The following is a 9854-nucleotide window of genomic DNA, read 5'->3' on the forward strand; positions in this document are numbered from 1 at the left end:
TACACATACATACATACATACATATATTGTTCCTATACAATATTAGAATAATGTAACATAATAACGCAACATTTTCAATTCAATTTAACATTTATTTTTACAATTTTAGTTTTTTATAAACTTCATGATGTTAAAAACTAGGGCTATCAATAGAATAAAATAATCTTAATTAGTCTCATGATTTCTGACTAATATTTAGATTTAATTTAAATTAATAAGAAATTAAAGAATCTAAATATTACATATTTTCAATAGTTATTTCAGTTAATACAATCAAATATTTCCTAAATATCTCTAATATGTCCTAAATGAACCACATGGTAATGAACCACATTAATAGGAACAATTATTTAACTGTTATGGTATGTTCATAACGTTTGGTGGCATATTGATCATAATTCATTTTGACTGCAATATGAACCACAAAGGTTTTCATTGCAGTTTATAAGGATCCAGCCAATAGGCTGTTGGGTGCAAATATAAAATATAAAGTCACACTGTTTTCAGACCTTGGATCTAAACCAAGAACACATGAGTATGTGAAACCTGTGTAGCTTGACACTCACTGGCCACGGTTCAAAGGTCCACAACGTATCTCGGGAATATAGACATGTATTTCCTTGAGATGACACTTTGGAGATGTATTAATATGCAAATAAATGTAGAAATAAAATAACACCAGGCACAATACCATTGTGTTTTTATATTTGCAGTGCTTCATGTGCAGATTCAGTTCTCTTATTGTTGTGCCGCCTAGGTGTCTTGAGTACAGACATGTCCTTATCCCGTTCCACCTCCAACTTCTGCCACACTGGCCTGTGAATTTTGACAGAGCTCTGATGCATGCCTCTTCTCTCGAGACCATCATACAGATCTGCTCTGGTTCCCCAGCCTTTTCTGGGAAGTTTCTCCACAACAGTTTCCATCTCCTGGTAACTGTGGTCAAACAAACTGGTGACTATTGTTCAGAAGGCTTGCATCAAAGTGTGTTGACAAAAGATGGGTAATTACGGCAGTGTGTAACTTTTATTGCAATTTGTTTCACAAAAGCTGTCAAACAGAAACAAGGTGTTAGCTTTTATGCTATAGTTAGCATTTGTGACCCCACAAAAAGAGATTTATGACTGTGAATCTGTTTTTTATGTTTTCAGTTAGAAATACTTTTGTAGAATTGTGCTATTCAACCATCTTGACTTTATTCTACCATCAAACGTCTCAAATAACGGGGTTACTGAGACATAGTGAGCAGTCTTTTGCTGTTCATGTGATTTCAACATTTGAACTGCTCCACGTAAAAAACAACACAAAACAGCTTTTACTTTTATGACATTTACGACTGAAGCCTTATTATCATTTGAATGTATAATTTTTCACAACACAAAATGTACATACTGTAATTCTTCAAAACATAATATTATATTCAAAAGTTTGGGGTCGTAAGATTTTTTTAATGTTTTTGGAAGAAGTCTCTTATGCTCACCTATGCTGCATTTATTAAAACAGAAAAATTGTGAAATATTATTGCAATTTAGAATGACTGTTTTCTATTTTAATATGTATTTTATTCCTGTGATGGGAAAGCTGAATTTTCTGCAGCCATCAATAGTCTCAGTGTCACATGATCCAGAAATCATTCCAATATGGTGATTTGGTGCTCAAGAAACATTTCTATTCTATCAGTTTTGAAAACGTTTGTGCTGCTTAATATTTTTGTGTACACCATTAAACGTTTTTTCAGGATTCTTTGCTGAAAAGACAGCTCAAAAGAACAGAATTTATTTGAAATATAAATCTCTTTTTAACAAATGTATTTGCTGTTACTTTTGATTAGTTTGATGCTTCCTTGCTGAATAAGAGTATTATTTATTTATTTTACAAATCTCTCTCTTTAATATCTTACTGACAGTAGCGTGACCAAAGTACTATTCATTTCTTTATGAGTAAAACATTTTAACAAGGGAAAATGTATTGAGCGCCCATTTAAGTTCTTGAAAAACTGCATTTGATGACTATATGAACAAGGCAGAAACATACTTGTGATTTTGTGATAAACTGCAAGGGGCTGTAAGCCTGGAGGCAATGATCTTGAGAGAGCCTGAGAAGGCGGACAGGAAATGAGAGAGGTCAAGGTGAGTGACAGAGAGCTCACTGCTACCACTCAACCACATCTGTGCCTGACATGGAGGAAATGCACTCCAGGAAGTGATATTAAAATCACACACACCAGCATACACACAATGTCCTTCTTTGTCTGTGGTGCCTCTGCACTGCCAGCAGAAGTTGAGTGTTTTCACATGAGGCATGTTGGGTTTTCATTCTTCAAGGTGCAGAGGCTCCGTCTGCGCCTTCCAGAGTCTCAAATGTGAAATAACCCCACAGCTGTGTTTAGCCAACCATCACAGAATTTCAAATACATAATACATCAAAATATACATCAAATACTTATACATAATACTCAAGATGTTCACAGTCACATGAATGTAGTCATGATAGGATTGTATAGTAATATTTGTAACAGAATTATGAGTCTAAATATGTTTATTTTAGATTACATAATAATAAATAACACAAAAATGTTACCCCACTTTTCCCTTATTGCTCTTTTTGTGGTACATTTTTCAAATTCTTCTAAAGCAATAATGATTTCCTGGCCTGCCAGGTTGTTACAGTATGAAATTCTGAACATATGCAGCATAATATACTGTAAAGCGCAATACACCAATGAGCAGCTTCTGAACACTGATATAAAAATATGTTTACAAAAATATAAACTGCAATATATGGCCTTTCTACACATTCAACGTGTTCAGACATTAACACTTTTGTGTTTGCATGCACAATTGCCTATTTTGTTATTTTAAGGAATGCTTCATATCTTTATGTGCTTAAAATAACAAACATATACTTTTTATAAAAACATACAAGAATGAATGTAATGAATAAAAATTCACTATATTTACATCTCGTATATACATTGCATTTACATACTGAGTAAAAAAAATGGAGAATTTGTTTTCTCAGGGCCAGATGGTGTCAAAGTCAATGTCTTTTTTTCCCATCGAGGAGATTTTTCGTGAAAGCACGCACTGGCCTTAAATCTAGCCCAGCAAGACCAAATGCATGGTAATTACTGGCTGTTACGTTACCAAGAGCTCTATTTCTTTGCATCTGTCCTTGGATGATGGTTTCAAATGACCGCAAACACTCTGAACGCTTTGCCTCCTAGGGGATTCTGTAGGCTAAATGGAAGAATAATGGCCAATATTAATCCAGAACCAGCAGGATAGAAAGATACATGATTTAAATGCTAGTATGATTCATTAATCACCCGTCAGATACTCACGATACCCTCAACATGCTATGTAATAAAGCAAAATAAAACCAGACTGTGTAGGTGGTCTGGTTTTATTTTGCAGAGGAGCAGAGTTTATAAGATTACTGTTCGGCCACCCACTAAATAAAATTATTAGGTTATCCAACCAAGCTCATATAGAGGGATATTAGGTAGTTAGACTGAAGACCAGCTGAAGCCAAGAAGGAAAGATCAGCTATACAGCAGTAGTAGCTCAAAAGCTGACTCAACACACTCTGTACCTCTCTGAGGTGATGCCATTCTGGTAGTAGCCCTTGTACTGCCTCCTCTTGTCCACAGGCATTACGTCCAGATAACCTCCCGAGTCACTTTGAATCACCCCTGCATGGATAGCTGCCCTGCATATACTGGAATTCTGCTCAGTGGGACAGAAAGAGGAAAGATGGCTCATTTTCTACTGCAGTCGTAACAGAACAGTGACTTCCTAATAGCTGCAATAGAGCGACCCAGAGGAACATTTTATTGTTCTTTTATAGCTCAGGTGACTTATGTGAATAATCAATTATGTTAAAGTATCAACTTTGTTTCAGATGATTCTCCTAAAATTCATTAGGGGAAACAAAAACAGACAATTTCTGGCATATAATAATAGTATAGAGATATAAAAAAAAATAACGTGGATCGTTTGAGTTAAATTAAGTTAAAGCAGAGTAAAATATATAGCAAAATACGTATCAAATCTGAGCAGTTTGAGATCTCTTTTGAAATCCTAGAGGAGGAACATGTGGAAATACTATGGTCTGAAGAATCTGAGAAGAAGAAAACGTTGGGAAAAGTCTCTATTTGCTCTATATTGCATTTCATTGCAGGCAAGGAGAAACAATTGCGGTATTAAAGCAATCTCTTTTCCTATGGGAATGCCTATCCACTAATATTTGTACTAGATTTGGAAGATAGCAGTGACTTTTTTAGTGCTTAAAAACATGACAGTAGAATGAAAAAAACAAACAAAAAACAAACAGTGTCCTGGTGTCCTGCAATGCTTTTTTTATTTATTTGGGCTTCTTTTAAATTGTACATCATGCTTTTTGAACCCTGCATCATGTGCGAGGCACTGCAAAAGATGCAAAAGAGCGCAATGGTCAATCTAGCATCTTTACATGGAAAAAAAAAACATTGGAAAAGCAGTGCGGTGGAATGAAAAAAGTGTTCTGTGTGAACAACCCTTAAATGGCATGGAGACTTACATCTGAATAATAGCGGGTTCCGATTACTCGGGCATAGCTGCCATACAAGCAATTACGAGGACAATACAACCTGAAAAAACACACCTTGTTAGCTGTTGTGCTATTAATGACAAATTTACTGCATGCATAGTATTTTGTGTAATCCATCAAGATTATTTGTGTTACAAAGTCAGCTAACCTGGGACAGTGCCGGACTGGTTTCTTGAAAGGGCAGAATTGTGCCACCGTAGTTTCACAATTAATTGCTTTCACTGGAAGTCATAAAACATTTGTTATTAAATTTCTTTTCTCAAACTTTAGTAAGTTTATCTCATCAAAAATAAGCACATGTGCACTTACCTGGGACATTTGATACGGTGAAGGCATTGGCACTCTGATTTTTCCTGAGGAATAACATGGAGAATGTGAGAGCATTGTTGAACCCACATCCAGCAGCATGAAACGTGGGTTCTGTGACTTACGCCAAAGTCTGAACTCCATTTTTGAAGGACTTTGAGAATCGTTGCCTTCTGCCCACCCTTGTGACATCCAGCCAGCCTCCATCGTCATCTATTATTCCAGCATGCAAGCCACTGCCACAGATACTGGATTGCTGGAAAAGCAGCAAAATTAATGAGAGAGACCCTGAGCTAACCACTATCCATCCAAAATTAGATATAGTATTTAAATACATAAATGGAAAAATCAACATGTAAATCTGTGCAATGCCACATAGATATAAATAAAATGCAAAGCTACTGCATTTACCTACCATGTCGTAATGACCCGATCCAATTACTTTTCCATAGTTGTACAAGCAGCCTGGTGGGCATTCGTACCTGATTAAAGATTTACCAGACACAAAATTATTCATAGTAGAATGACCAAGCCACATTTGTTTGTAGCTGATGTGCGAATCAACCCATTTTACCTGTTACAAGTAGTTCCTTTGCATTGATCACGTAATCTAGTATCACATGCTACTTGCTGAGCTACAGGTGAAAAAGAATTAATAGATGTCAGAATGTAAACACAAGAGTGTTGTTTCTTCTTGTTAACATTTTAGAAATATAAAAGAACATATATATCTATGCAAACATACATACTTTCTGATGGCACCCAGTAAAGACTTTACAGCCCCATCCACTTAAGTCAACCTATGAATGAAATGTTGCGATGTTATCTTACACATCTGGGAAGTACTGATGACTTCGTTCCTCTCAATGTTCTCGTTGGGAGAAGGTGTCAGGGCCTCATCTCTGTAATGGGTGTCGTGGCTTCGGACTGGCTCGGGTTCTGGTTCAATGTAGTTATTTTCCTCTGTCTCAGGAGTGTAATGATAATGACTGCCATCATCTGAAGAGAGCACCATTTAATTAAATTTGTCAAATGATTCAGGACCTACAGCCTTCACATGTTAGCTAAATACTGTTTTATTAACTAGTTTCGGGATGTCAGTAGTTTAAAATGTTAAAATTAGTTATACTTATATAAATAAATAATTATATAAACATAATTTTTTTTAAATAATCACACTAAATTAACACATAAAATTCATAAAATGCAGCACATCATTTTATAATATAGTCGGTTTAGTACCTTTATAGCAGAGATTGCTTCTGCAACCACCGCCATAGCTGGGTGGGCAGGCAGAGCAAGGTGTCCCGTGCTTGTATGGTGCATGTCCCCACCAGTTACCTCTGTGAAAAGGATGCCACATGATAAAAGCTAATAATAGTGCTTTATTAGAATTATATATGGCAAATGGCAAAAAAACCTGAACATTCTTACGGTGGAGAGTAATTGCAGACCAGGTACACAGCTTTGGCCCAGATCATCCCCCATACATTCATGTTGTAGCACACATTGATGGCACAGCCAATTTTGTTGCTTGTGGCCCAAACCAGCTGTGAAAAAATCATAATATCACTATTTCTATATAGCATATCTCAACTGTTTGATTGCTTGTATCATTGCAAAATGTAAATTGCTAGAGTTACAGAAGGATATTGTTGATTTGGTAATGTGAATGTGGTTTTACCTGTGTGTAATGTGTGCAGACGGGCCCAGAGCACCTGTAGGGGCAGTGAGGGTTACACTCTTGCGGATAAGGGTAGCTGAAGTCTCTCACCTCATCATACCAGGCTTGGACATGAAATGTTGGGGGTCTGTCTCTAAAGACAATCATATTTAACGCAAACAATTAGTGCACTGTATAAGATCGGAATAAGATGCAATTGTTATTTGATGTGACATCAATATTGTTTTTATCTATTCATAATACAGCACCTGCCCCAGTGAGCTCCCAGGTTCTGGCCGATCCGCGTCAGTAGGTGAGACGGTCCATGTTCCCACAGACAAGTGTGTGCCCAGTGCTCAGCACTCCTCTCCAGTTCAGTGTCCCACACCTGTCACAGCAAAGAGCCACAAGCTATATTCACACAGCAGCAGAATATGGTTATCGGTGCTGTATTTGAGTGCTTAATACAGTTGTGTTCACACATAGTTCGGTTACTCACCCAAAAAAATTACAATTATTTACTCACCCTCATGTCGTTCCAAACCTTTCTTTTTTCTGTGGACCATAATAGAAATTTTGAGAAAAGGTTTTTTTTTTTTTTTCAAAGTCAATGGTCACCAGAATACTGTTATCAATATTCTTCAAAATATGTTCTTTTGTGTTCAGCAGAAGAAAGTCAGCCATATAGGTTTGGACATGTGGGTGAGTAAATGATAGAATTTTCATTTTTTGGGTGAACTATCCGTTTAAAACACGACAGCAAATATTTTAAAGGGCAAAAGCACCTCAAAACAACGTTCTGATAACATTTTTTGTCAGACTGCTGAATCTGGTTCTGCCTACAGTATGTACGTCAATGCATGGTAGTTTAGTTCTGTCCAGTAGATTGATCCTAATCTACAAGTGGGCCAGTTGAAGTTAAAAACCATAAAGAATTTCTGTTTCACTAACCTGGCACAAAACAAAGGCATATTAAAACTGCCATTAGGGTAACAACTCTACTGGCATAAAGTGTTTTGTATGAAAGAATAAGTAGTGTACTGTTCTGTACAGGGTTTTGATTATTTCAATACAGAGCAGCTTAATTTAAAATTACAAATGCGTAGTTTGCTACCCTGTGCTAATGTCTTCCATATGTGCAGAGCTGGTGCATTCCATTCCATCAATCCTCAACAAATACTATTCCTCAACCATCTTGATAGTTCTGATCTTTTATCCTCCACAATAAAAAAGGATTCTGCATTTTAATCATGCTTGGATGCCACAAATTGCATTCTTGCTGTTTACAATGATGTTAAAGCGAGCTGAATAAATATGCTATGTCGTCAATATGTACTTGAAATGTTTACCATAAATATGTAATATTGGTCTTTCAGGTGCATAAAATTGCAGCAAGCTTTCTGCATCTGAGCAGAACATGCGTAGAGATGCAAAGCCCGCTGACATTTTATGTGGCCTTTGAGACTCGTCTTGACATTGTTTATTTGTTGCGACGCCTAATTTGCTGTTACAGCGACCATCTGGGTGCATTCCAAGGGAGATATGCATCCTCTGTGACTCCCTCTAGTTCCCTTTCAGAGTAATTACCCAGAGGACTGTGTAGCATGGAGGTAGCTAATGTCTCCTCCCCTACCTGCGCCCCACACAAAGACACATTCTGTTCAACTTTGCTGTGAGATACAGGGTTCTGGGATTTAACAGATTTAACACTGAATTGTTCAGAGTCCCAGAGCACCACAGATGTTATCAACTCAAAAGTAATTGACTAAGAAGAATGTTTTGAAACTCTTCTCTTAAGCTGATTGCAAGTGTCAGTCATATGGAATGATCCATGTGCAGTGCTGAGAAATGTATCATATATCACATAACAGAAACACTGTTTTGTTGTACACTGGACCTAAGTGCTAAAATAAGATGATGGTCTCTGATGATTTAGAGTGTTATATTCTATTCTTTGATGTCTGAGTCAATATTTGCCTTTGTTGTTGCCAACTGCAATGCAGCGGGACGAAGCAGCAGCAGCAGCTATAGATGGTTCTAAGAAGTATCAGGTCATATTTGGCCAGAAAGCAATGAGAGGTCTGGCTGAGTGCCACATACAGTAGGTGAGCCACAGAACGTGGGAAGGAGAAGCTGCATTTTGGCCTCCCTGATGGACCTGATGAACTCTTTGTTGTAGACCACAAACTTGACTGTAGTTCAGTGTGTTCCAATGCATTTGTGCAAAGTGTGGTTATGGTGTGGTACCCAATACCAATTGGCAGAGCCGTCTGATAAATTAATGAGCCCCCTCATGACCCCACCAATGTATAAATAGCCTTTTAACTCACAATTCAATGGGGAAGTTGTACTTCAGCATGATTTTACAAACACGTGACATCTTATAAGATGTTTTCACATTTGCAATAGTTTTTGAAATACATTTCATTGATTCTTTCTGTGCTTCATCCTCATGACTGATTCATATCGGTTATTGGATGATATCAGAGAATTTTACATTTATTTGATATACGTTGCCAGATACTGCATATTTAATTTTATATTCCCATTTTTTTACATTTAGATTACTTGTGCCGTCATCTAACGCTTAATGAATTACACTCTTAATAACATTGTTAAATCTCAAAGTATTACATTTTCAAACTATTTTTTATAATGCTATGATGTCTAAATCTACTTCTAGTATTTAAAACAATTGTTTTAGTCTTTTACTTTTAATCTATTTAAACAAATGGCATACAAATTTAATATGGGCTATTACATAAAAATAGTGTAGTAGACAACTTAATTGTATTCAGTATTTGGCAGGTAAAACCAAGTCTGACCCTCAATACATTCTTGTTCATGGTTTGATCATAAGTTAGGAACATGATTCAGTAGAACTGTGACTGAGGGAGAATCATGTGATCTTACCATGTACTCCATGTTTGAGGCAGGGGGGTACACCTGACCTCTCAGCTTATTATGTAGGTCAAGAATCAGTTGCATATCGCTCTGTGAAATTGCTCTTTTGCCCCTTGACTTGGATTGCCACCACGCTTCATCCTTATCCATGTATTTTTCCAGGATGGCTTCTAAGTGGGTGGCATTGGGAATCACCATGGAGACCACAGTTTGGACAGTCACAAGCAGAACAAACCCACTAAATAAATCTTCATGTCCACACTTCATGTTTCCACAGCTGTCAGTTACAAAATCCAAAGTGGTATCTGTCCTCTGCCTGTGAAATCAAAATAATTTTTTATCATGATGATTTTTAAATAATTTTAATGCACACAAATGTATACTATAAATA

General features: G+C 36.7%; 1 protein-coding gene across 1 annotated transcript in view; it reads right to left on the reverse strand.

Moving 5' to 3' along the window:
• Positions 1 to 2565: 2565 nt before the first annotated feature.
• LOC107664039 (cysteine-rich secretory protein LCCL domain-containing 1-like) overlaps positions 2566 to 9854 on the reverse strand; it is an 8116-nt gene continuing 827 nt past the window's right edge. The window contains exons 2-15 of the mRNA XM_016454484.1: positions 9473 to 9779; positions 6829 to 6947; positions 6581 to 6713; positions 6331 to 6446; positions 6139 to 6239; positions 5728 to 5895; positions 5471 to 5531; positions 5312 to 5378; positions 5022 to 5152; positions 4900 to 4943; positions 4739 to 4811; positions 4561 to 4630; positions 3595 to 3728; positions 2566 to 3239 (exon numbers count right to left, since the gene is read on the reverse strand). Coding sequence (XP_016309970.1) covers positions 3188 to 3239; positions 3595 to 3728; positions 4561 to 4630; positions 4739 to 4811; positions 4900 to 4943; positions 5022 to 5152; positions 5312 to 5378; positions 5471 to 5531; positions 5728 to 5895; positions 6139 to 6239; positions 6331 to 6446; positions 6581 to 6713; positions 6829 to 6947; positions 9473 to 9730 — 1527 coding nt within the window. The 5' untranslated portion in view covers positions 9731 to 9779 and the 3' untranslated portion in view covers positions 2566 to 3187. The remainder of the gene's footprint in view (positions 3240 to 3594; positions 3729 to 4560; positions 4631 to 4738; positions 4812 to 4899; positions 4944 to 5021; positions 5153 to 5311; positions 5379 to 5470; positions 5532 to 5727; positions 5896 to 6138; positions 6240 to 6330; positions 6447 to 6580; positions 6714 to 6828; positions 6948 to 9472; positions 9780 to 9854) is intronic.

Source organism: Sinocyclocheilus anshuiensis, unplaced genomic scaffold, assembly GCF_001515605.1.
Source record: "Sinocyclocheilus anshuiensis isolate Anshui unplaced genomic scaffold, SAMN03320099.WGS_v1.1 scaffold23, whole genome shotgun sequence".
In the NCBI taxonomy this organism is placed as follows: Eukaryota; Metazoa; Chordata; class Actinopteri; order Cypriniformes; family Cyprinidae; genus Sinocyclocheilus; species Sinocyclocheilus anshuiensis.